The following is a 26877-nucleotide window of genomic DNA, read 5'->3' as shown; positions in this document are numbered from 1 at the left end:
GCCTTGATCCAACTGTGTGGATGTCAGCTGGGTGGACTTGAGCTCCTAGTGAATGTTATCTTTTCATGTAATGTTTCATTAAACAGCTAAGTCCACACGAGTTCCCAAGATATATAACCCTCAGGAAAAAAAAAAAAAAAAGGTATGCTTTGCCAAGTAAAGAACTATGATTTATTGTGGTAACTGTTACACTCTGAATCTTATTGGGCTTTGTTTTGAAAAATTATTACCACAATGGTTCTGTAGAATTTAGTAGTGCAACCAGCACCATTTGGCACGTTTATGACAATAGGGTTCTGGTTTTCTTAACTCCACAGTTACATGTTGGCAGCATTTCAAATTCTTGGCACAGATGTTTAAGTGAATATAAAGAAGAAACATGGAAAAAAAAAAAAAAAAACATCGGGCAGTTTCCAGTATCCAAATGTAAGAAGGAGCAGTGTTCCTAACATGCGGTTAGCATGGACAGGGAACCGTGAACTTGGTAATAGGGGACACGGCAGGCACGGACACTCTTTGCATGGGCCATTTAGATTTTTTTTTTCGTTGAGGACTGCAGCAGTTTTCTAAGAGCATCGCCTATTCACATCTGCCAAATGAGACTCATGTATTTGTGTCTGGAGACAGGTTAGTTCCTGGGGCCTCAACGGATACGCGAATAGACCCTTTCCCCCCACCTGATAGTTGGGACTGCATGGCCGTACCACCATGTCTTTGGGTTTCATCCTAACAGTGCCCAGATTCTGGTGAAACAGCAGCTTTCTTGAAATTCACTTTAAATGAGCAACTGGTGGATCTACTTTCTGAGCTAAGATGTGAAGGGAAAGAAATACCATGGGATGTAAGGCAGGAAGACTATACAGAAGCACAAAAGAATTTATTCCCTCACCACCACCCCCTCAAATAAATAAATAAAATCTTAAAAAAAAAATCTTAAACTGTTCACTTATGAGAGAAAACAGGTCGACACTTTGCATCACTCACAAGCATGGTCCCCCAGGGAGGTGGGAGATGAGGGACTCACTGCTGCTGGAGAGGGTGGTTGGGGCAGGAGAGAGGCAACCTGTGTCGTGTTCAAAAGTGTTGCCCTTACAGGGCGGTGGAGAGGTCGCGTCACTGGCCCTGCACTCAAGACGCTAGACAAGCATTGGTAAAGCATGAACATTTATATTTAATTTACATTTTGACAATTTGCACATAAATAACAATGTAAACCAGTACGTAAACATAAGATAGTTTGTTGTTCTAGCAAAGTAAAAAGCCAATAACTTTGGTCAGTTTTAACTTTGATTAGAGGAAAAAAAATAAAACCACTGTTGATTGTGGGCTCAACATTCACATGTAAGAGGCCTACGAGGGAAAGTCAAATGGTGAAGAGAATCAAGACGTCTCAAGCCATGCAGGTCTTGGTAAAAATACCCACAAATAAGAAAGCATAAAAGGGGAAAGAAGGGAACAAATGAGCAGAACTGAGAGTATTTGGTGTCGATGTCAGTGTGTGATGCTTTGGTTTACCTACAATTAAGGACTGTGTTTGTCAAGCACTGATCCATAAAAAAAAATTGTCAGTTTTGCCACTTGTAGGAACAGATCAGTAAGGCTCTGAGGTTTCCCTGGATTATCCTAAGTTTGTTCTTTGCTGCAGGTTGACATTAGTGGCCATCAATAGAAGGCTGACTATATAAACCAGGCTGATTAGTGATGCATCAGTTATTTAGGAAGGAAAGAGAGGTAGAGAAAAGTTAACCATGGTAAAGGGAGTAATGGGACTTTACTTCCGTGACTTGGGTGTGACCACATAATCATAATGTGGCAAAACAAAAATCAAACCATCTCCGACTGCCCTTACTGGTGAAAGACGATGAATCTCTCTCCCTGGTTGTTACGCAGTCCCCACCTTTGCACCAAGGTTTTGGGGTCTCTTACAATAATAGCAAAGGGGTGCCCAAGCTCACCAATGTGATTGTGAGGTCAAGTGTTAAGCAAAGCCTCAGAAAGGATGGTTTTTTCCTTTTTTGCCCTTAGGAAAAAGTAGGTTCTTTTACATGGTTTGGCTCACAATTTAAGTGGTTATAAATATATTATATATACACATGGTATAGTGGTATAAATAGATTTATAAATATACATCACTCTTCGCTACACCTTGAATGCTGACTTGTCATCTTTGGGCTTAGCAGAGGAAAAGACAGACGGCACACATTCTATCTTTTGGGAGCACACTTGGTTTCTCCTCTAGAGTAGCAAATCATTAGATAAGACATCACTTCCTGCACTACTGGACACACTCAATGAGGTAATTGTTGTTGAACAGCTTTGCAATGCCCTTTCATCTTTAATTAAATTAACCATAAAATGTAAAAACACAAATACTGAGGAAAATCTGAGTTTTACAGAAAAAAAATACAATTGATGTGTCGGGGATGGGAATGTGCATTGCCTGCTTTTACCCTAAGACAACAAGAATACCCGTTTCTCGTTTTTTTTTGTTTTGTTTTGTTTTTGTTTTGTTTTTAAAGTGTGGCCTGAGCCTATCTACCTCAAATCCTTCCTGGTAGAGCACCATGTTTGTGCAATTTTGACATAACAACAACAAAAAAATCCCAATAACAAAACAACACCCAGACTCAAGCCCCCAAACCTCACACATACAAAAACCACCTGTGCTTTGGGAACATTTTGCGGTGGTTTTAAACATGGCATTTTTGTCTTATTCACATTGTCAGATAATACATTGGGGTGGAAAGGTCACGTGACCACGCCGAATGGTCACATGGTTTGGGACGGGGTGACCCTGCTTTTTTGGAGAGGAAGACAGGTCGGCGAAGCCTTCCTGTCTCCTTTCTGATAAACCCTTGGCAAGGGGGAAAAGACTCGGAACTATCTACAGAAACACACAAGATTCCCTTTCTTAATTCTTCTACTGAAGTTATTATTGGGTAACTGCACACATTCCCCCCATTACACAATGCTGTTCAAATGACAGATCTTATGAGTTAACACATCAACTGTCTAACTTTGGCAATACCAAACCTCATTTTCAAACCATTATTACAGAGGGAGGTCAACCGAAGTAATGTATTTGTTTACTAAATTGTAGGTACTTAAACAGATGTGCAGAAATTATCTACAAAGAATGGCCACAAGACAAAACTATAACATTTATAACTCAAATTACAAGGAATTTTTCCAGTCATTGTAAACTTTTTTAATTATTGCTTTTTGAACGATAAATTGTATAATAAATTATGAAGGATTATCATTGAAAAAATAATTATGGCTAGGCAATAGTCTTAGCAATGGGAAGGCTATGCAAACATATCCACACAAATATTCAAAATACACAGGTTCAAATATATAGATGGGGGTGTAAATAAGTATATATAATATGTATATATATTGTCTTTTTCTCATTTATGCCCTGAGATTTCAGTAACTTTGGAGTTCCTTCTTTAATTCCAGAGAGGTGAGGGGAAACCATCTGCTGTCAGGAGAGCTTTGCAGAACTGGAATTATGTACAAGCATTTGCTACAGGCACCCTGACTTGCCAAGTCATAAGTTAAGAAACAAAACGAGACAAAACGCTTTTTGTTTTCTGAAAATCTTAAGGATCCATTGGTTCAACTGTTTCCTGTTTGACCTTTACAGGCCCCAGAGGTAGTGGGTTGCTGTGAGCCAACTTCATGAGGGATGGGTCTGATGACTCATAAAGGCTACACCCTGAGAGGAGTCCATTCCCCATGTTTCTTTGCAAAGACACTTTCAGGCCAGTTTCTTCTTTCTCTTTTCTGACCACAGCCAGAATTTCCTTCTCCACCACAGAGGTCACGTCGATGTCCTCCATGTCCTCCAGCCGGTCGGCATTGTCACTGATGTCAAACTTCTCGATTTCTTCGTTGATCCGGGTCAGATCCTCCAAGGGCATCCCTGTGGCTGGGGCCACAGGACAGTTCCCCTTCAGGTGGACCTTGAGGCTGCAGAGATGGATGTAGCTCTTGTGGCAATGGGCACACTTGTGGGGCCGCTCCCGGGTGTGTAGGCGCTTGTGGAGTTTCAGGTGCACAAACTGGGTGAACTTGGCAGGGCACACCTTGCACTGGTAAGGTTTCTCTCCAGAGTGGAGTCGCAGGTGGGTCTTGAGATTGCTGGTGCTGCTAAATCGCTTGTGGCAAACCTACAGTGCGGGGAAGAGGGCAGAGACGGGAAGACCAGAAGATTAAGAGTTAGGTGCCAGTGGGAAGGGCGAGCTTACATACCAACGCCCAGCAACCTGCGGGGCGAGCAGCCTCCCTGTGGCACCCATGGTGTGGCATTAGGCAAACAGGGAGCTGTGGGCACGCTGCGTGCGAGGAGGCGGCTACTTCCTCTGCCATCTTCCACCCACTGGAAGCTGGCTGGGTCACTGCCTCTGCTCATCGCAGATACGGGGGTGCCAGGCTCGTGGCCAGCCGGGCTCCTGCGCTGGTTCACCCACGGGCAATCAGACCCGCGGGGCCCGCTCCCCAGACATTTTCTACAAAGGGTGAAATTCGATGGCGAACCCTGCCCACCTGGCATTCATGTGGCTTCTCTCCCGTGTGTACCAGGTAGTGTTTCTGCAGGTGGGCGAGCTGAGTGAAGCCCTTGTTGCAAGTCTGGCATTTGAAAGGCCGCTCTCCGCTGTGCACTCTGAGGTGGACCTGGAAGGAAGGCTCACGTCAGGCCTGCGCCGGGGCTGGGGAGCCCTGGCATCCCGCTCAAAGGCCGGGGCACCGATGGCACGGGCACCTTAACACAGCACCCCCCCGCCCCCAGACAAAGCTCAGAAGGAACGAATAGAGCCCCTGTGCGTTTCCGGACGCTTTGGTTTGTTTGAGCGAAAGGAGCACAAGCCACAGGCCAGCGGCACTTTCCACTTGCTCTTCTAGCCCAAACCCCCATTTGCAGCATCCAGAGGACGGCTCGGTGGGGAAGTCACTGGGCCCAAGTGGCACAGGAGGAAACGGCACAAAAGCCAAGTGACAGGACGCCCGGGTGGCGCAGCGGCTTAGCGCCTGCCTGGGAGGGAGAGCCCAGGTCGTGACCCTGGGGTCGCGGGATCGAGTCCTGCATCGGGCTCCCTGCAGGAGCCTGCTTCTCCCTCTATGTCCCTGCCTCTCTCTCTCTCTGTGTGGGTCTCATGAATGAATGAATGAATGAATGAATAAATAAATAAATAAATAAATAAATAAAATATTTAAAAAATAAAGCAAAGCGACACCTCTCCCATTCCCCCTCTCTGTCTCATGAATAAATAAATAAAATCTTAAAAAAATAAAAAAGCAAACTGACACCTCCCCCATCCCCCCTCTCTGTGTCTCATGAATAAATAAATAAATAAAATGTTAAAAAAACAAAAAAGCAAAGTGACACTTCCCCCATCCCCTCTCTCTGGGTCTCATGAATAAATAAATAAAATCTTAAAAAAATTTAAAAAAGCAGTGACACCTCCCCCATTCCCTCGTCTCATGAATAAATAAGTAGTAAATAAAATCTTAAAAAAATTTTAAAAAGCAAAGTGACACCTCCCCCATCCCCCCTATCTCTGTCTCATGAATGAATAAATAAATAAAAGCTTTAAAAAATTTTAAAAAAGCAAAGGGACACCTCCCCCAACCCCCCTCTCTCCGTCTCATGAATGAATAAATAAATAAATAAAAGCTTTAAAAAATATTAGAAAAGCAAAGGGTCACCTCCCCCATCCCCCCCCGCTCCCCCAACTGGTCCCGGCCGGGGCTCCCACGGTCGCAGCCGCCGCAGATGCCGGAGCCAGCGCACAGGGGCGCGCATGCGCGGACCCAGCGCCGCCGCAGGTGCCCGCGCAGGTGCCCGAGCAGGTGCCGCCGCAGGTGCGTCGGCCGCCGGGGCCCTACCTTGAGGTTGGAGAGCTGCCCGAACGTCTTGGCGCACACGTTGCACTCGTACTTGATCTTGCCGTTCTGCTTCTTGAGGGGGTAGGGCAGGGTCTTGTAGCCGGTCATGTTTCTTTTGCTTTTCATGAGATTCACGGCTTCGTCGCCGCCGGGGGCCGCCAGCGCCGCTGAGGTAGCGTGGGGCTGCACCACGTGCTCCGCCGAGGCGGCCGTGCCGGCGGTGGGCGAGCCGCTGGCGGGGCTGCTGGCCCGGTCCTTCATGCTGGCGGCCGCGGCGGGCAGGGAGAAGGCACTGTGCGGCGCGGGGATGAGCACCTGGCGCGCGTGGTCGGGCTGCAGCGGCCTGCGCGCCGCGTCCGAGGGCAGCGAGCCGGGCAGCGAGGCCGGGCCGAGCAGGGGGTGCGGGAGGCCGCCGCCGCCGCCGCCGCCGCCGCCGCCGCCGCCCAGGAGGCCGCCGTACACCGGGTACAGCCGCGGGAAGAGGCTCAGGCCGCCCACGCCGCCCACGCCGCCCAGGCCGGGGCAGCCGACGCCGTAGGGGGGCAGGAGGAACTTGGGGTAGTGGGCGTTGTAGGACGGGAGGAAGGCGGGCGGCAGGGGCGGGCCCGGCGCGAACCCCGGGTAGGCGCCCAGGCCCTCGGGCCCGTAGGGGGCGTTCAAGTAGGCGTACGAGTCCCGGTGGTCGGGGCCGCAGGGCGCCAGGGGCGACACGGTGTCGCCGGGGCTGCTGTGCGGGCTGCAGCTCTGGAGGCTCTGGTCGGGGCTGCTTCTCGCCGAGGGGCTCGGGGTGGTGGAGGACGGCAGGGGCGAGCGGGCGATGTAGGTGGGCCTCTCCATCCCGTAGGCTTTCAGAAAGTCCTCGGGCAGAGGGACCCGACTCGGGTACACGGCCCGGGGGTAGAAGGGCATCTCGGGGCTCCCGTTTTTTCCGAGGTCGTCGGCGTCCCTCTCGGCGGCGAAGGGTGAAATGTTGGAGCGGTAGCAGTCCTTCCCCCTGGGGGGGTGCGAGTCCAACTTCAGGATCTCTTTGACGCTGTACTCCCTCTTTGGGGCGTTCTTGGGGCACAGGTCATTCTTCTCGGCGCCGGGCTGCTTCGGATGGCTCTGGGTTTGCGCTGCAACGAAAGAAAGGACGGTTACTCCAAGGGCTCCAGAGAACTCAAGTCAAACTGCCAAAGCTGTCCTCTCTCCGGGCCGCAAGCGACAGCCACCTGGCGTCTCCGCGCCCTGTCCTTCTAGAGGGCTCGGGGCCCGCTCGCTCTGCTGCCTTCTGGGCCAAACGGGGACAGTGGCAACATCTGCAGCAAAGAGGTTTCTACCGGTAAAAAGCGATGCATGATGGAAAAGTGCTGTTCAAGCTAGAACAGGGGGAGCCTCCATTGAAATGGGGTGGAAAAATCCTGGGGTGGGGGTGTCAGAGGTTAATAAAAGTCATTCTGATGTTCGCAGTACACCGAAAGGAAATCAGCACACCCTGCGAACGAGATGTGAAAGATTAAGACTCATTTCAAGTAACGAGCAGTCATCAGTTTTCGCCTCCATTCTTGTTTAATATGAATTTGATAAAACCCTCTTCAAACTGCCTGTGCCAGACAGACGAGCGATGTGGATGCCACCCCTTCCCATGGGGTTGCTGACAACACAAGAATGGCACCGAGGCTCTCTGTTCTGGTCTGACCGGGCTCCCAGCAACGCTGTCCCCTGGAATCACAAGGCGTGACATACTCATCTCTGCCAAACCACAACAGGCACTTCCCGAGCCAGTCCAATTACTTAGAGCACCAAAGAAAACAGGCAGCTAAGATGAAAGCATTTATTCTATATTATTACTCGGTAAATGCACTACTTAGGAACAGCAGCAGTTGAGGACAGTTCCAGACTCTCCAGGCCATCACCAGCCCTGCCCCTCCAAGCACACAGAGCAAACGATGCCTTTGGGGAAAGACCAATCAGAGCAGAGAACGCCAAAAACTCTCCGCTCAGACTTCCCTGGAAATCAAAAGTAAAACAGATGCTGCTTCGCTGGAGCTCTGGTTATCAGAGGGCAATCACTCCCAACGGAACAGCCGCCCCACGAGGAGGAGGAGGAGGAGGAGGAGGAGGAGGTTGGAGGCATGAGCCATCCATGTGTGCGGATGCCTTGGGAGGCAGGGGAGAGCTCTTGGCTTCGGTATCGGAAGGGGACAGGTCTGGGGGACCATGCTGAAGCCTCTGTAAAAGCATCTTTCGTTAGGTCATCCCCCCCCCCCCCGCAAAAAGAAAGCTTCCGTTTGATTTCACTGAGAAAGCACTCCAGGCTTGATATCTGATAGGTCTAGAAATGAACTCTGTGGAAGTCCAGATTCTGAACTCTTCAAATCCATTCTCTGGGCTGACAGGCTTGAGGGATTCGATTCCAGTTTGAGAGGCTCTCGGAGAATGTTATCTCCTGCTAGCTGTTATCAGTTCCCCCCCGGGTGAGCCAGCAGCCCCAGAATAAACACAGCCAAGACACTATCAGGGAAGATGCTGATGGGGGCCGTGATGGAAGGCTTGTCGAGGGAGAGGGATTTCTGAAGCCACTAAACCAAAATAAATAACCCCTTATCGGGCCAATATCAGTCTTTCAGTGAGGCCCAGCAGGCAGGAAGTTCAAATTGTCACTTTTGTTTTTTAAAGCTGAAATGGTAAAGGAAGAGAGACAACTAAGTCGGGAAACTGATAGGCGAGGCATCTCACAGCCACAGGAAGGAATTCTATGGAGGTGAAAAAGAACAATCCGGAGGCACCCATTTGGGCGCACATTAGGAAAAAAAAAAAAAAAAAAAAAAAAAGATGGTCCCGTCATAAAATGAACATCAGAAAGAAACTTCACCATTTTCATGCGGCAAATTCTCCCTCAGACTCATCAATTTTTCCAGCGGCCTCAAAACTCTCTTGGTTCTAAAATTCAACAGAGCAAAGCCAGAAGCAAGAAGTGCACGTGCATCAGTAGCACCGTCCCTCCTATTTAGTCAGGTGTTCTCACCAGGCACACCTTAATAATTCGGTTATTAAAACAACGCTAATGATTGGGCCAGCAAACAGGAAAGTCAGAATCTATAATTTTCCATGCAAAATACTTAGCACACAGGGCCCAGCATATCGCAAATCCACAATGAATGCTCGGTATGGCTTACGCCTCCACAGAAATAAATGTCTGTCTCCCTCCAAAACGATGTCCAGAGGGAAACGTTAGCCCCCTAACATGTTCTAAGGTGGAAGTCGTGGAGTCTATGTGAAGGTACATTTTAAAAAATCATCCTTCAGCAGCTGAGTAATCAGTAGAGCTGGTGTCATTTCTGACTCTCCCACTCAGCAGCAGCTTGAGTTAACATGAAGAAGAAAATCAAGATCTGTTTTTGTTCTTAAATCTTAAATGGCTGTAGGCGGACGGAGTCATTTCAAGAGTGAACTGCTTCTGAAGGCTCTGAATGGCTTAATTATGCCGACTCACATTTTCGATCTATAATAAGAACCCCCAAGACTACAAGAAAGAACCTAGAAGTTCTGCAGTAGGCAAAACAAAGTCTGTTTTCAACTGAAACTGAGAAAGCAGATTAACATTTAGAAGTCTATAATTTGGTCAACTGTTTTCTAGATGGGTTGGTTAGATACATAGGAAAAAAAATACCAAAAAACTTGGGAGGGATAAGAGTTAAATTTAATAGTTTCTACTCCTTTTGTTTTTTGTTTTTTTTTAAACCCGCCAACTTGTGATTTCTGGCTGCTTTTTTTTTTTTTTTTTTTTTTTTTTTTTTAACCTCTCAGTCTAATTCGAATCTCTTCTCAAAATTCTACCAATTGAACCATCACTGCCACTTAAAGTCCTCACGGAGATTCTGGCACAGACCTCTGTTGTGCTTGAAGCATGGAAACCCAACACAACTTATTTGAAGACACAATCTACCTATTAGGCCTGATGAAAGAGTGGAAATTTTCCTGATCAGAGGCTCAATCATCGGTTACCACACCTAAGACAACTGGTTTCACAATCGGCAGCAGGAGTCTTGGCTTAATGTGACTGGTTATTGTTCACTCTCTTTCTTTACCATGAATGCTGGACAAGGAAAGGATACCTGATAAACCAGCATTTAGGAAAAAATTCTGCATAAATAAAAAAGGGACGTTTGTGGGAACTAAAGTGTCATTTCACAGTATCCATGGACTCTGCTCTGAACAAAGAATAAGCACTTGAATCTTAAATACTGTGTAAAACCTTTCTTCGGGGGAATAAAAATGCAGGGCCTTTGAAACTACACCGGGTGAAGGATGTATGTGAAAAAGCTTCTTCGGGATTGGTGCAAAGTCACTGGGGGGACCGGTGGGGGGGGGGGTTCACTTCAAATGGAGTTACTGTTTGGAAAACAAAACAAAACACCACCTAGACCTGTCTCTGAATCCCTGAATGATTAAGTTCAAGAAGTGTAAGGAGACCCTCAAGAAGGGACTTGCCATGCTGAGAAAGTCAGGAGGAAGCACATCTTCCTGTGAGAGGCTCTGCTAAAACAGAAGCTGCCTTTTACCATTGGGCCCTGTGAGGTGGGCCTGGCATGTGCAGATGCTGAAACAGCTGAATGGTTCCTGGGGTTCCTGGGATGCTCAGTGCAAACGACAGACTCTTGGGACCTCAGAAGAGACATGGGGGAAAAAGACTGACACCTCTGGTAGGACCTGATTCACCCCTCATGCTCCTGTTGGAAGCTGGCTTGTTTCCAGTTATTTCAAGACCTCTTCCTGAAGCTCAAAGGCGAACCCAAAGTGTGTGTGTGTGTGTGTGTGTGTGTGTGAGAGAGAGAGAGAGAGAGAGAGAGAACCATGAATGCAAACTTAAAAGGTGATATCCTGTGAAGGAGATTCATAAGCTTTTCAGAAGACTGCAAATAAATACAGTACTGAGATCATAGGGAGATCAGATAAACTAGACAGCGTGGGGTGAGCACCAGCTAGCTCCAGAGTTGGCTTATCCTGACCAGGGCAGGTAATGCGTTTGTTAACTGGTCCTAAAGTTGAAGTCAAAATTCTAACTAATGTTAAAATGAACATTCACGCCAAATGTTTCAAAGGTGGAAATGTGAACTAAAACAATCGGGCCTTCAGGTAAAGCAAATCAGAGTGCATTATCAGGAATTGGTGAACCTGAGTAAAGGGTCCTGGGAATTCTTTGTACTATTTTCGCAGCTCTTCCTTAAGTTTGAAATCGTATCAAAACAAACAAAAAAGTTACAAAAACTTAGATGCCAAAACGTTTAACCCAAGAGGATCTAATTTTTAAAAAACTTCCTTAAAACATACCAGTCTAACCAAGAACACACAACCATAATTACAACAGATTGGAGTTTTATGGTAATTCTTAAATTGTTCCTAGAGGTCAGTTGAGAATGACTAAAATGAGGTAACCCTTTGTAGAAGGGTAATGACAGTAACTTTAAGCAAATAAAAAAGTAAAAGCTTATAAACCTAAGGAACTGAGAATTTGTTAAAGTGAGAGGTGGCTACCATAATACCGATCAGGAGATTAGATAATTAGGTTATTCATGTGAAGAAGGAAGCTAAGATATAGAAAATCTTTGAGCTATCCATTTAGAATTTTTTTTGAAAGACATTATTTATTTATTCCTGAGACCCAGAGAGAGCAAGGCAGAGCCTCAGGCAGAGGGAGAAGCAGGCTCCTCGCAGGGAGCCCGATGAGGGACTCGATCCCGGGACTCCGGGATCACACCCTGAGCTAAAGGCAGATGCTCAACCTCTGAGCCACCCAAGCGTCCCTCCATTTAGAATAATATTTTAAAAATTATAGCTGTGAGTCTTTCGAGAAACAATCGGATGGGTTCTACATCAGCCCATACACTGATAGCCAAATGTTCATCTCGACGATATTCCAACACGTTGTAAGCACGGACAAATCACCACAAACGAGGGCTATACCTTGCATACTAGGCATGTCAGGACCAATCCCCTTTATACTCCGACCTGCCCCCTTTTGGAAAGATTAGAATTAGACATCTATTTCTTCCTGTAACTCTCGGAATTAAACACTCAAAATAGCTTTTACCATGTTACATGATCAGGTTTCATACTGGGGAACAGGCACTACAAAAAAATTTTTTTCCCCTTTTCCTAGTCCCTTGTTTAAGCCACCTACTTGGCTTAACAAACGAAGCCATATAATTAAACAACATGTCATTAGCTCATAGGGGCAGAACTGACATTACTGGCATTTTTAATTTTTTGTTGTTGTTGTTCTGTAATCCACTTACTGAGACTCATCATTGTCAGCTCTCCGGGATAAGGGTAGTGAAGCCTCTCTGCAAAGTCCCGACAATACCACACAAGAAGCTCCTGGTTGGCAGGGATGGGCTTAATGGTGTAGAAGTAGATGTTCATCCCGTTCTGACACGCAGCCAGGTTTTGCTCCCGGGCAGAGCGCGCCGGATTCACATAGCGCATCCAGTTGCTTTTCTCCTCATTAAAGCCATCGATGAAGTGGAGAAGCTCCCCTCTGGAATAGATCTGTCCAAATGAAAAGACAGACGTGTGAAAACCAAAGGCAGCCCCAAAGCAGTGGAAAGCTTCCCCCGGCACCTGTAAGAATGAACACGCATTTCTCATTCCCCTGCTGCCCACTTGGGAGAAAGGATGCAATCGGGTAGCCGGAGCGGTCTTGAATCAGCAGAAATAAGGACGGAAACAGGTAAGGCGCACTTTTGTCAGTTACCTTTTCCATTTCAGTTTTATCATCTTTTCGTGTTTGGGGAAAAATGACAGAAGAACGAAACACGACATTTCATTTAAGGAGCTGCCCCGGCCGGCTCAAACCACCAGAGAGTACTACTTTTGCTACCGCCCGTGAACGGCAAATGGGCGAAGCGACTGACTTGGGTTCCGATTATGCTGACTTTGAATGCTTTGAGTCACCGGGTAGAAGACCAAGCCAACCGAATACGTCAAACTGAGTCTCTCAACTTCTTCTCTGGCCTCTGTACTTGCCGTTTCCTACACCCCCGCCCAAGGCTTCGACTATGCAAACATCCTCCACCCCCAAGCCTCCAAGTCCAGAAGTAACACTTGTTCCTATGAATACTTGGAACCCTGCCTTTTTGTGGAAACACTGGGTGGGGCAAAGGTGAACTTCACCTGCCATAACAAAGTGAACACCGGGACAGAAGCCAGGATTTGACAGTCTACTGAGAAGTCACTTTTCCTCTCGATAAACACGTTCAGCCTTGCACTTATCTCTCAAGCCCAAGGAGGGGAGAGGGAGCCCTCTGATCTGTAAGGTGGCTGGCTAAAAAACACCAGCCTCGGAGCGACGGGCATGTGTTTCTCGAAAAAAAGAACAGGAAGAAACTGTGCTGTTCTTTAAAGGCAAGGCATCATGAAGAATTCAGAGTCGGCCCCGCGGTAATACCACTTCTGGTTAGCAGATGCACCCAGGCTATTTGGTAAAAAGGCAGAGGTAAGAACAGGAAAACTTAAAAACCTACATCCTTGCTGAAACTCCTTTCTAAGCGAACTCCTTACCCTTCCACATACATGCCCTCTCCCTCTCGTGCTCCCTCTTTTTTTAAGGTGTACCACGTTTTCTTCAGACCTAAGAAATCTCCTTATCCGTGTACGACCAATACCTGCTTATCTGCAGCCCGTGGTCTTCAAGTAGTAGGGCGCTGTTCGGAGCAGAAGGTTTGCTCTGACCCGACAGCAGGTCATGGCTTTGTTCCTAGTCCCATACTGACTATGATTAAGTCTACAAATCGCGTCTGTATTTCACTCAAACGTTATCAGAAACAAAAAGGAACTCTGTCCCTTTAACACGGGCAGTAAACACCAGAATCACTTTCTTTTAAGAGTAACTTCCTGTAAATTGTGAAGGGGGAAATACATGTGGCTTCATCAAAGCAGCTTGTGAGAGCTTTTGCGGTGTGTTTTGTTAAGAGAAAATGGAACAAGGCCGGGTGAATTCTGCTATCAAGAGGGGTTTTCAAGTTTGTTTACTCTGATGTGCAAACTTCCAGGAACATGGGGTTCCATCGTTCTGCACTCTTCACTGGGCGGAGACTGCTTTCTAAAGCTACCGGTATGGGATTCCAGTCAGCCTTCCATGGACTACGATTTACTGTATCCTCTGTCCCATGAAGTCATATGTACACACGCACACGAAAATAAAATAACGCAGACGTCAAACGAACACTGCTCCTTCTCACCTCACTACACTGCCGTATATTATCAGGAAGATTAAAAATGTGCTGACTCACAGTACAGTTACAAGAAATGTCACTGGTTTCTCAACTGGAACATCCCTACTCTTCTTGGACTGTGTAATTTGCATGAAACTTTTTCTTTCCCTACAACAGATGTTCATATTCCTGCCAGCAAACTCAGGACGCCTTTAACAACATGTGGGGACTTTTCTCCTACAATATCCTTTGTATGTGAAAGATTGATCCATATAAATCCTCCCAAGGAAAGCATTTCAGTTACTTAACGATGAATCTTTAGTGACTAGGGAACCCGGGACAGAGATAGGAGGTTCTTAACGTATTTCTTGCCTCTTTAAAAAATGATCACGCCTTAATTCTTATCCTGGATGGTGTTAATTCAGACTTTTGACTCCCAAGAGTCACACACTTCTGTGGCTCACTTCTGAGAAGGCTTTATTGGCAATAAAGGCAAAAACGCACTCGCTGACATTTTGCCCATTAGAAGTCACAAAGTAAATATATTTTAGGCATGTGTGATTCTTAAATAAAAATCGTGAGCACACAATTCTTAGTGAACCATTCTTAGTGCTCTGTCTTGTCTGGAAAATGGTAAAATAAATTTCTAAAAATACAAAACTTCCTGGATTTAAAAAAAAAAAAAAATCCTGTTTCTGTGGAACGATCTCTGAATGATCCCCAAACAGAAGTCTTTCAGAGATACTTCCCCAAAAGATATAAGCATCCTGGGTAAATATCGGTCAAAAGAAGTATAAACCAGGTTTGGTTGTTACCATGCAGCTGGTTCTTAAAAGAGTTCAAATAATGCTTCTTGGTTGTCCTGTACGTTTTATGCAAGTTATGTATTAAAAAATTACTTTTAAATTTAGTAAGTGTATCTTTATTTTCTAATTGAGAAAAAGACAATATCCTAGAGAGAGATCTATGGGAAGATGGAAAGCAGTCCAATTTGGTCTCTGTTCCCTGCTAATCCAGGGTATTTTTACTCAAAAACTGCACCTGCCTCTACCTGCATCTTTAAGGTCCTTTCTAGTCCCGATATTCCGAAGGAAATTGTTTAGGCCAGACTTTTATGCTCTCACAAGATTGTAAACATTTCCCGTATGCTACGGGGGTAATCTACATACCGTCAAACCCAATAGTTTTAGGAGGCAGGCGCAAAAACAGTCCCAGTCATCTCCCTTCCTCTGGTGGCATCTTCCACCCATCCTTCCTTAGCGGCATTTATTTAGCTTATTTTCAAGCTAATTCATTTACGATTACTCTTCCATTCAATTAAAGTTAACTCAGCAAGAAATCAAGAAGGGGTGAAATCTAAGGCTTGGTGACTCATTACTACTTCCTTGCAGAGAAATGCAAATGAACCTACCCTTGAAGCAAGCAGCAAACTGTTTCCTTTCATCACAAAGCTCTAATGAATTGCAAAAATTAAGATTCACATATAGTCCACATCTCCATCCCTAATCACCTACAGGCTGCATTTCTAGAGCCAAACAATTAACCAGCTTCAGTCACATTTGCTAACAATTCCCTGTGTCCACAGGGGCCCTGAAGACTTGTGGTAAGACCCAGTACAGTTTGAAAAAGGAAGTGACCCAGCAATTCTGACTCCATTTTTTCCCCTTAATTCTTAAGGAGTCTGAAGGAACTTTCCCCTACTTACCCGCCAAAAGTATATCCTGTTGGCATTCTTGGGAACAGTATCATTGGTGTAGATTTCACCTATTAGGGGTCCAAAACGTGTTCCCTTTGGTATGTATTCTTTACTCACTACTCCAATAACCTAAAGGGAATAACATGAAATAATTACTTCAACTGTAAAATATTAACCAACGTTTTTATTGTGTTGAATTGTCAAGTGGTAGTACAACCAATAATGACAAAATTATGATACGGAGAGCAGTTATCAATGGTGCCTACATAATTTTAACAACAAGCTTCATCAGAGGGGGAAGCCATCTTCTAAGCTAGCTCCCAGATCATAAGCAAATACCCAACCAAGCATTAAAATAGTCTAAAGGATTATTCTCTGGTGACTTTTTCATTTTTATGATTACTTTTCATACTAGAAGAACAGAGAGGGTAACCAGAGTGTTTGATCGGATTTTAGAATCAGGTACTGCAGAAGTAGACGGTCAAGATTAAACTATTTCAGCCTGTTCCTAGTTTCTTATTTCTCCTTCTCCTTCAAACCATAAACACTGCATGCTTGAGGGGAATAAAATAGTTTTAACCTCAGAAACCAAAATAATGCTCTTCGGTTGTTCCACAAAGGCCTAGGGAACCAGAAGCAAAACACATTATATTTTTTTTCATTCCAGATGAGGTTTGTGTGTGTGTGTGTGTGTGTGTGTGTGTGTTTTCATAACTTATAAGTTCTCTTTAATAGAAGTAAGATCTTTCAAGTAACTTTGTTCTCCTCTAGCATCTTCTACTCAACAGTGGTCAAAAGTCGTCCTTTGAAATGGAATTTATATTGAGGAGAGCTGTGGGTTCTAAGAGCTGAGGAAATGACCTTCTCAGACTGGATGTATCACACTAAGGCCTTGCTAAAGAAACATGTTAACTATGCCAGTTCCTCCTTGATCGTAAATTTCTTTAAGGGAGTGAAAAAAATCACCAACCACGAATCAGGAAGCAATTCATCACTATTCAAAAGAACTCCTCTGTAGGTAGTCCTGTGCAACATTCTGCAGTTACAGTTTCGTGCTGGTTTTTATTCACTTTCCCATTTTTATTATTTTTTTTTCTTGTCTAAAACCTCCTACAAATTACTTATTGAATACCTTACTGAAATGGACCAAGAGGGGAGGGAAAAGAATATTTACTTCCAGGTTTTACTAAACCTGGTGGCTCCTGTGTAACTGTGTAGGTCCAAATACATGCATCAATACATGCATTCCAACAGTGGAATCTCAGATTTTGGGTGTGAGATACACTGACCCCTCGATAAATCTCAAGAGCTTAGACCTGTTTAAATGGATATGGAATAAGCACATCTCCGTGGTTCTAACAGTCCAGTCTTTCTCATTTACATTTCTTATCAGCCAATGATTTTTTTAAAAAAACAATTTAATATTCAATATACAAGCCAATGGAGCATACCCAGACTGGAAAGACAGAAAAAAAGAAAAAAAAAAGAAAGAAAGAAAATTTCCTACACCTAACACAAGTTGAAACAAGGTTGTGAGCTACAGTGTTATTTTTGGTACTTTATGAATTTCTGGCAGAGAGCTGAAAAAAGCAGATGTTCATCTCATCCTCCTCCTCTGCCTTCATTTACATTTATGTGCCCTTTCAATACGGTTCATCGTTACTGATATTTGTTGGCAGTAAAACTACTGGGGACAGGAGTACCTCAGAGCAGTCTTGAGATAAAAATACATACGAAAGCTTAAGTAGACTTAACTTATGCAGAGGATCATCATCATTATTGATGATACATTAATGAACCTAATTAATTTGAAAAATTCATGGAATTGACTTGTATGACACGCAAAGCATTTGGCATTCACATTCGAGAGATTATTCCATAATATCAAAATGACAAACAGGAAAAACAAATAATGTCATTTGTTGGTGAGCCAATAATTAGCAGTTGATATTTTCAACATATCCACTTTAAAGCAGTAATTTAAAGAAAGGTACTCAACTGGTTCATCAACTTTGTTTTAAATTATAGTCTCTTGCAGACAGTGTCTTAGGAGTCAGAGCTTGATTACCAACAAGTAGCATTACATTGAGGTCAGGTTTTTTTCCTTCCGAAAAAAAACTCTTTTTTTTTTTTTTTTAAAGAAAAAAACCAATGGGCCTCTTGGTTCTCATCTATCAATCTTACACTAAGAAAACACACCAAGTTTTCTTATGGCCGAAATGAAATCGACTAGAATCGTATTCCTACAAAAGAATTTGCAGAAGACATATCACCCAGCACCAATTTGAGTACAACTATAAAGTAAGTCACTGAGGAAGCTGGAAGACAGTACTTGCCATCTCTAACCTTACAAATGCAATTAAGCAAGCAAGACAGGAGAACAATTAAAAAGAGGAGGGTCTGTGGTGGAAGAGAAGTCTGTGAGAATCCTTAAGCCCCAAACAAATAAAAGAACCTACGCTTATTGTTGTGAGCATTTTGTAATTAAAAAAAAAAAAAAAAAAAAGCCAAAGAGCCTCAGTATTAGATTATCTTTACAAGTGGGACAGAGCCCTATTATTTTAAGCTCTATTATACACGAGCTATAGGGAACACATAAACTCACACAAGTGGATGAACAGAGACACAAGATAATAGAATTTCAAGGTTGGAAGGAACTGTATAGCTTACACACCATCCCTATCCATTCCCTATCCATTCCCAGCCCAGCACTTTTAATACAGGATAAATACCTTCATCTCAAATCCATGTCTGAGACATTATTCAAAAAGGACATACAGGCTGCAATTCTAAGATTACAGTGCTCGGGTAGGTAACTGTGGAGGGGGAATAGGAACCAAGCTTGTTTTTAATGGGAAGTGGAAGACCAAGTCATATTCTCCCCTCTTGCCCCAGAAAGGTCCAGATGTGAATCTTAACCAACAACATTCTATCCCGGGAGAAGCACATGATACAGAGGAACCTGATGTGTGCGTTGGATTTCAGTGCTAAACAGACTAACTAAGAATGTGTTCACCTAAGCCCAAGAAAAGAAAAACCAAAAAAACCTACTCAGGAACTGACCAGGGTCCTAAAGAATTATTACTAGGGGCAGGCTGCTGTCTGTGTGCCTTCCAGAAGCTTATCTGGGAGAAGACCCTGGCCTCCACCCTTCCTCGCCTCCACCCTTCCTCGCCTCCTCTCTTGCTGCCCCTTGATCGAGCTCTTCCCTGGGACGCATGATGCTGGGAGCCAGCGCTTCCACTGCTTGGGCAGATCTGTCTCTAGTCAGTGGCCTCAGTTAGAGAACACACCCTGATGTCTGAAGTTTCCAGACCAAAAAAAAAAAAAAAAAAAAAAGGGCTTGTTTTTCACTGTACAAAACGAAGATTTCACAACTTAGGATGGGGGTTGCTGAAAGTCTGATATCAAGGAGAATATGAACTTGGTTTTTTGGGGTTTTTTGGGGGTTTTTTTGAAGCAATTCCTCCTTTAGGGAATAGACAAATTCACACACACACACACAGCAGTGGGCTTTAAGCAGGAACATTACTCGGGTTTAAATGTGATATGAGCATCCTCACCCCAAATTACATGAAGATGCGATTTTAATTACTAGCTATCTCTTCCCCTCCCCGAATCCACCCCCCCCCCATAAGAATGACTTATTCAATTAAAATTCTATTTTGAATACAAGGACATTTGCATTGAGATGACTAGAACTCTGTAGAGGACGAAGACTTCAGCTTGTAATTCACTTCATTTTTTTAAAAAAGGGAGTGGGGTGGGATGGATGGAGATGTTTTTGAAGATTCCCTCCTTAGTTAGCTTTATATTAAAGGAAACATGGTAATGCCTTGGTACATTGTCTCACAAATAAAAAGCAGTAGAAAGAAGAGGGAATTGCAGGTTACAGAGAGATACTTTTTACAGATGGCTTGAGTTAATAATGGACTTCAATCAAAATAGACATTCGGTGAGTCCCCATCACCGGTCTGATGTTTATCACCACATGACTGGGAGGTCAGACTCAGAGCCACTGTGCCTCTTGAACATAAGCAAACTCGATACAGGCTACTGCTTCTAAAATATAACTGTTGAAATTGATCTGTCTGTATTCATGTATTCACAGGAGATTATTTCAGGAGGACAAGGGGAAAATCCCCCTAAAAGAATAACCCATCAGTTAAAAAAAAGTCTTAAAAGTTTTGAATAGTATGTCTATATTTGGTCTGAGTTCTGGAAATAGGAAGTAAGAACAGGCTCATTAAAGGTACAGAATGATTCTAAACCAAATCTAAAACTGAGGGTCAAGATCAGAAATTTGGTTCGTATGTTTTGTTTTTAAAACCAAAAGAAAAAAAAAAGGTGCTGACACATAGCACAAATTCATAATGAAAAATGGTCTTGTTAAAAAAAAAATCCCCAAGTATGTCAGCACAACAGCACACAGTGTAACATCTTCTGTTACTTAAATGAAAACATATAAAGAAGGGCAAGATAAATCAGGGAGATAAAAACCCCACGTAGAAAGGCTCCCCCCTCCCCCTTCTATGGCTGGCGGGACTGAAAGAACTAACTGAATAATGTCAGTGTAAACATTTCATCCATTCTGGAGGTTTCCGTCCGAGAACTGGCTTGCAGGTATCACACCCTCAGTGGCTCAATGCCACGTGCCTCACTCACCGCTGTAAGGGAGCTGTCCTTTCCCAAAGTGCAGAAAGGAAGGAGAAAGAAGAGTAGGTACAAATTCCAGAGTTAAGTGTGAGACAGTATAACATTTGAGTTGGCTTCCTGGTTACTTTGATGATTAGGAACTGGAGCTGTATTATTTTCAAGTGTTTCAGTTAAATACAATATGGGACAATAGTACAGGAGGACCCTGATCTCTTATTAGGTTAGTGTTGGAGGATCCTTTTTAGGGATACAGACACTGTGTGAACATACCGAAATAGGAAGTTAGAAGTTCAGAGGAAAAAAAAAAAAAACAACAAACCAAACAAGCTTAATAAAGGATCAGTCTGAAAGATGTAAAGACGATAAATAAAACCACAGTGACACCAAGAGGGGCCAGTGCAGCATAATCAAGCACTGGCTGGGGAAGTCAGAACTTTGCTCCTAGTCGCGGCTGGGGCTGCTCACTAACACATCTCGGGTAAGTAGCTATCATTTTGAGCCTTGCACTAATGATCCGAGGACATTCCTTTATTTAGCTATGATTTTTAAGTAGAATGACGGAAATCGAAAAACAAGTGGAGAGCTGAACGGAGGATAAGAACGTTATAGAATTAAAAGGCAAAGATGACCCACAGAACAGAGGTCTTGACTTCAGTGCACTGGGCAGGACAGGGCAACACGGCATAAACTGAACCCTGGGAACAGACCAATATTTGGTCAAATGAGATATGGGAAAAAAACACACTACACCTTTTAAAGCCACAGCTTAACTAGCCAAACAAATCCCACATTGATTCCACGGGCCACATATTATGAGGCTTTCTATTGAAAGGAGGGTTATTCTCAGAAAGAGGTATAATTAAGGCCGACCTCTGGGGTTAAGTTTTGGTAACGTTCACGTACAACTCCAATTTAAATATTGCTTTTTATAAAATCTGCCTCTATTTCTTCCACCAAGGGGGAGGGGGAAAAATTAAGCTTTAATGAAACTCAAAGCAGAGTTGCTTCTAGCTAATTTTAGACAGCTGTGTCTCCCCCTCACCAAAAACCCTGAACTCAGACACACAAACAGGAAAGAGATCAAGTATTTCCCCAACAGGCTCCCCCGACTCCTCCAAATACCGTTCCTTGGGGAAGGAGGAAAAGTGATCTGATAGGGCTCCAGGGAACAGTCCCAGGATCGAGTGGTGGATTTCTACAGCAAGGAATCCCTTCTTTCTGGAGGCAGCCACAGAAATGACAGTGACCCTCCGGTAGTTGTGGTGGTGGGAAGTCTGTTGGGGGGGCGGGGGGGGGGGGTTGATCCCCTCAAGCTCAGCTGTAGTCTAGTGAGAACTGACTGCAGTGGCTCAATTCTCACCAGGGGTGGTTCTGCGAGTTATTTCACAGCTAAACATCACGCCTCGCTATAATCGTTATATAAAAGGGTAAACACAAATCCTTTGCTCCTTCCAAGTTTGGGTTTCCAGCCCCTTTGAAACAACAAAGAGTGTACCCACTTCAGAGGCCAATAAGGAATCGGCCTGCCAGCCCAGCCAGAGCAAAGGAACTGCCGCAGATAAACAGTGGTTAGCTCTGAAGTCATCCGGACAGAGGACACTTTTACACGAACCCCTTCTCGGTTTTTACCATCACTTCAGTTCATAAACACGTCAAGGTTTTGAGCATAATTTTAGAAACCCAGCTCATAAAACCGGCTCATTAAAAAGAATAAAGCCACCTAATGACCAAAAGGAGACAAAAGAAACACGAACCAGTTTTTTTTTTTTTTTTCCTAAGAAAGTTTTTTTTTTCCCCCTCCCAAGCTATGGTACCACTGGAGGACGAGGGGCAGCGAGTCCAGGGTGGACAGTGGCTTTTGCTCGAAGGCCGCTGACCGTGTCCTGGCCGCCTCGTGCTGGCAGTGGGGCCCTGCCAAGATGTGTCAACTTGCCAGCAAGACTGAACCGTGTCCTAATTAGGATGGGACAGTGGGGGGGCTGGAGGAACCCAGAAGGCCGAGCAGGAGCGCATTAAGTCATCAGTTATTTACTCCTTCGCAGACCCTGGGGCGGGGGGTGGCAAGCAGTAGGCAGAGCTGCAGGTGCCAGTCTGCTTGGGCAAGAGAGCAGGCGCTTACCTCTTTGCTGCTCGGGCCATATTTGAAGAGCAGGTTCCTGGGGAGGGATGCCTCTGCCTGCACCGAGGCCCCTCCGTCGGCGCCGCAGTCCCAGGGGTGGTCGTTCACAATGTAGGTACACTTCTCCTCGAACTCGGCCTCTGTCCACAGAGTCATGTCTGCGTCCTCCATGTCCATTTTCATGGTCCCGTCGCTCAACCGGGGAGACCTCACAGCACTGGAGCTACACTTCGGGGCAGCCTGCGAGAGAGAGAAAGGGGGGTGGGGGGGAGAAGGCCTTTAATCCCCATTGTCCCGTGGCTCTGCCGTCGGAGAGGCTATGACTAATACAGTAGAGGCTGAGGCCTTTAAAAGCAGATGCAGAGCGCTTGGTACAGTTGAGTAAGAGCCCGAAAGCCGCGTAAAGAAGACTTGGCTTGAAGGAGCAAGGCTTTAAAATGCTACTCTGACTTAGTTCTCAAAAAAGAAAGACAGACAGACAAGACTGTGTGGCAAAGTCAAGGGGGGGGGGGGGGAGGCACACACACATACACAAAAAAGCAAGCAAAGCAAAGCAAAGCAAAGCAAAGCAAAGCAAAAAGCAGCACCTCGGAGCAATCCCTGGCTTTACCTCTCACAGCAGGAGGAGGCCGGGGTGCTGCGGCCTAGGCCCAGGGCTCCCAGGGCTCCCGGGGTCATGGCCGCCAGACCCTCATTGCTGTGGAAAAGCTGCCTCAGAAGAGTGTCACAAACAAGGAGAGGAAGAGGAAGGAGCTCTGTCTGCCTCTGAATGAAGCTAAAAATGGAAAGCGCGTGTGGGGCAGGAGCGGAACCCGGCCAGCCTTTCCCAAATGGGGAAGACTGAACTTTCCCACCAGCTCCCAACGCAAAACAACTTTCAAAACAACTCGCCGCCCCCCCCCCCCCTCCGCGGCGCGCTCCCTTTCATCCTCTCGCAGGGAAGGCTGCAGAGGGTTGCATCCTGCCAGCATCACCCAGCGAGCTGCAGCCTTTCAGAGATGGTTCGGGAGCACAGGAAAAAGAGCAGGCAAAGGGAAGAAAAGAAAAGAAAAAGGAAAAAAAAAAAAAGGAGGGTGAAGGTTGGGGGGGGGACTCCTTGGCATTTCCTCGGACCGGTGGTGAGCATCTCACCCCAAATTGCAAAAGCACAAACAAAGCCCCGAACTCGTCCATGGCATTGCCCCGCAGAGAATTCCTTGAGGAGCCCTCAGCTACAAATAGCACTTTCCATTTAAATCTGAAAGTGTACGAATTCCCAGAAGTCGCGGATGGGCTCCGGCTTACTGTAACTAAAGTTGCAACGAATACTGAGGGCTCACGGGACAGGCTGCGCGGCCGCTTGTGCACTGATAAGGATCTTCCCGCAAATGCCCCGCACCCCGTCCAACCCCTCGCAGGCGGGAGCAGGGCTTTCCGGGGAAGGGGGTGGTGGTGGTTGGGGGGGGGGGGGGTGGAAGGTGAACGAGTCCTGCCTCGGTTTCCCATCCGATGTTCGCGGGAAAAAAAAAAAAAAAAAAAAAAGGAACACGGGCGTCGTTTCCACGTTACAGCGCCTCCGAAGGTAGAGACCCCGGTCCGTGGATGGAAGGCTCCTTCGCGTCCTCTCTGGCTTCCCCTAAATAGGATGCTCTTCCAAAAAGGAGGCGGAGGCCAGTCACGCTTTTAAAACACACTTGCCTGTTTTCTTTTTTTTTTTCTTTTTCTTTTTCTTTTTTTTTTTTTTACTAAGTTCCAACGCGAACCCGTCGCGATGCCAAATCAACGTTAAGATAAAGCGAATTTTTTAAAGAAAAAAAAAGGGGGGGGGAGGGAAAAAAAGAGCGAAATTCGAACACCCGGCCGACCCGGAGGAGGAGCAGGAGCGGGAGCGGGAGCAGGAGCAGGGGCAGGGAGCGGGAGCAGGAGCGAGAGCGGGAGCAGAGGCAGGAGCAGGAGCAGGGGCAGGGGCAGGAGCGGGAGCAGGGGCAGGGGCAGTGGCAGGGGCAGGAGCAGGAGCAGAGGCAGGGGCAGGAGCAGGAGCAGGGGCAGGGGCAGGGGCAGGAGCAGGGGCAGGAGCAGGAGCAGGGGCAGGGGCAGGAGCAGGAGCAGGGGCAGGGGCAGGAGCAGGAGCAGGGGCAGGGGCAGGAGCAGGGGCAGGAGCGGGAGCAGGAGCAGGCTGGGCAGGGGGAAATGTTCGATGAAGCGACCCTCAAGCCGCCTCGAACGGAAAGGGTTAAGGATTCCCAGGGGTGCGGTGGGCGGAGGGGAGAGAAAAAGCGGGCTGCGAGTTTGACAGCTGCGGGCCCCGGCGTCCCCGCGACCGCGCAGCCGCCCGCCGAGCCCCGGGGCGGGAGGGCGAGCCGCGCCGCTTACCGAGGGCGTCCCCGCGCGCGTCTCGGAGCAGAGGTCCCGCATCGGAGGCCCGCGCCGCCGCCCGCCGCGCGCTGCGCATCCCCGTCGGCGCCCCCGCGCGGGCTGCGGGCGGACGCGCTGCGCTCCCCGCCGGGCCTCGGCCGCCCGACCTCGGCGGCGCACAGGTGCGGCGCCCGCTCGGCCTCCGCGCTGCACTGGAGGGCCGAGTGCCGCCGCGGCGCTTTCGGTCTGTGTTAACCAGCCCCGCGGCTCCGCTCCCCTCCCCTCCCCGCTGCAGATTTCCCATTCGTCTGATTCACTCCCACCAGCGGCGGGAGGGGGGCGTGGCCACACCTGAACGCGCCCGGGCCGCGCCGCCCGCTCCCGGCCAGGGCTTTCCCCCGCGCGCCCGCCGCCCGGCCGCTCCCCCTGCGCGCGCGTGAGTCCCGGCACTTCCCCGGACTCCTCCGGCTTCCCTGCGAGCGCGCCCGGCCCCCACGCGGCCCCATCGCCTCTCCTTCCACCTTCCCGCCCTGCCCCCCGCCCGGGCGCTCCACGGCGCTCTACGGGCTCCCCCCGCCCTGTGCATTCCTCAAAACGAGGGAGACCTCAAAGTGACCTGGATTTTTTTTTTTTTTTTTTATGGGTGGCGGTGGGGGGAGAGCTTCAGCTCACCTCCGCACCGGGAGGGCCATACAGCACGGACCCGAAGAGAGCGTGCAGAATCCTGTTTGCACTCCTCGTAGTAGAAATGGAGCGGTCTCAAGTCCAGCTGGAGCCCCCGCCCCCCCATCCATCCATCCATCCCCCCCCCCCCAAATAGTCCTCCGCTGCCCAGGCTGCTGCTGACCGAAATACATTCAGATCTGGCTGGGCAGAACTAACTTGCCTCTTCCGACCGCTTAGTAATCAATAGGGACCTAGGGACAAGTTGTGATCCTACAGATTAAAAAAGTCTTGGCCTTTGCTGTATGTGTGTGTGTGTGTGTGTGTCCCTCCCCCCCCCTCCCGCCCCAAACCCGCAGCCAGACTTCCGCGGAGGAGCGTGTGAGCAAAGCGTAGAGCATTAATCGGTTCCCGGTTCCAGGGAATGTTGAACTGATCACTGCAAGTGGAGGACAGACGGAGGCAGTAATTAGTGGGGCTCGCGCTACGCCCTGTCCGGCTTTTCCTCCAGCCCCACTCAGTCCCTCTGTTGAAGGAAGGACATCCTGTGATGATGGCATACAATGTCCTGTTTGTTTATTATTAAGAGCGTGGACCTTGCATTCCTGCTTCTCATTACAAAACAAACCAGATGCTTTACTTCCTTCAATGGTCTTGTGCCTTCAGCAAGGAATCCTCTAATTCAGAGAAACAATGATGCAAAGAGTCCATTTATAGCAGGCACCCCATCACAATCACTTGCTTAGATCACTGAAACACAAAGTCTCCCACTTTTCCTGCTTGCCTCACCTTGGTGGCTGTTTTTGAAATCGCCTCTCCTTCCACCTTCGGCTGCAATGTCTTTTCTAACATTTTTAAATACACGTGTGCATCCACACCCACGTCCCAACACACACACACACACACCCACATACACACACCCAGTCCCGACCTGATGATACTAACTTAGTCATACAATGAAGTGGACATTTGAGTATTTGTTTACAGGAGGAAACAAAACAAAGCAAAAACAAGAGCCCGACTGGATCATAAAAATATGTCTGTTTATCTTTCACATTTTCCCCCCTCTCCTTTAGGGAATTTTTTTTTTTTTTTTTTTTTTTTTTTTTTAGGATTTTGCGGGTGGGTGGCTGGGAGGCTGGGGGTGGGGGTGGGGGTGGGAGGCAAAGATTATTGGCCAGGAAATGGTTTTTGCGTCTAAAGTCCTCTCCACAATCTCTGTAGTACAGAACAATTACATTCCCACTAGGGGACATAAGTAACACACACTCCCCGCTTGGCTGCCTGGCGGCTGCTGTTCCATGCTATGCCAGAGGGGACGC

The 26877-nt window shown here is 46.8% G+C and overlaps 1 protein-coding gene across 3 annotated transcripts; it reads right to left on the bottom strand.

Moving 5' to 3' along the window:
- Window positions 1–1151: 1151 nt before the first annotated feature.
- PRDM1 (PR/SET domain 1) lies at window positions 1152–24994 on the bottom strand. Of its 3 annotated transcripts, none has more exons than XM_038554838.1 (7): window positions 24911–24994; window positions 22559–22798; window positions 15793–15912; window positions 12171–12423; window positions 5893–7007; window positions 4552–4680; window positions 1152–4175 (listed from the first exon to the last, which is right to left on the bottom strand). In XM_038554838.1, exons 1-7 carry the CDS (start codon window positions 24950–24952, stop codon window positions 3606–3608), a joined length of 2469 nt encoding a protein of 822 aa, XP_038410766.1. In that variant the 5' UTR covers window positions 24953–24994; the 3' UTR covers window positions 1152–3605. The 3 variants fall into 3 exon arrangements, with proteins under 3 accessions (XP_038410766.1, XP_038410767.1, XP_038410768.1); XM_038554839.1 differs by lacking the exon at window positions 24911–24994 and adding an exon at window positions 23169–23411 and having other exon boundaries at window positions 3606–4175; XM_038554840.1 differs by lacking the exons at window positions 15793–15912; window positions 22559–22798; window positions 24911–24994 and adding an exon at window positions 12629–13482 and having other exon boundaries at window positions 3606–4175.
- Window positions 24995–26877: the final 1883 nt, after the last annotated feature.

Source organism: Canis lupus, chromosome 12, assembly GCF_011100685.1.
Source record: "Canis lupus familiaris isolate Mischka breed German Shepherd chromosome 12, alternate assembly UU_Cfam_GSD_1.0, whole genome shotgun sequence".
NCBI classification, from domain to species: domain Eukaryota; kingdom Metazoa; phylum Chordata; class Mammalia; order Carnivora; family Canidae; genus Canis; species Canis lupus.
The sequence above is the reverse complement of the archived record's forward strand: the minus strand, read 5'-3'. Positions and strand labels throughout refer to the sequence as shown.

Excerpts from the sequence above, each read along its gene's own strand:
- PRDM1 (XM_038554838.1), bottom strand. The coding sequence starts at position 24,952 with ATGCGGGACCTCTGCTCCGAGACGCGCGCGGGGACGCCCTCG. Across the intron at positions 12,424-15,792 it reads ACAGGATATACTTTTGGCGG|ATCTATTCCAGAGGGGAGCT; the intron begins GTAAGTAGGGGA and ends TCATTTGGACAG. Across the intron at positions 7,008-12,170 it reads GCTGACAATGATGAGTCTCA|CGCAAACCCAGAGCCATCCG; the intron begins GTAAGTGGATTA and ends CTTTCGTTGCAG.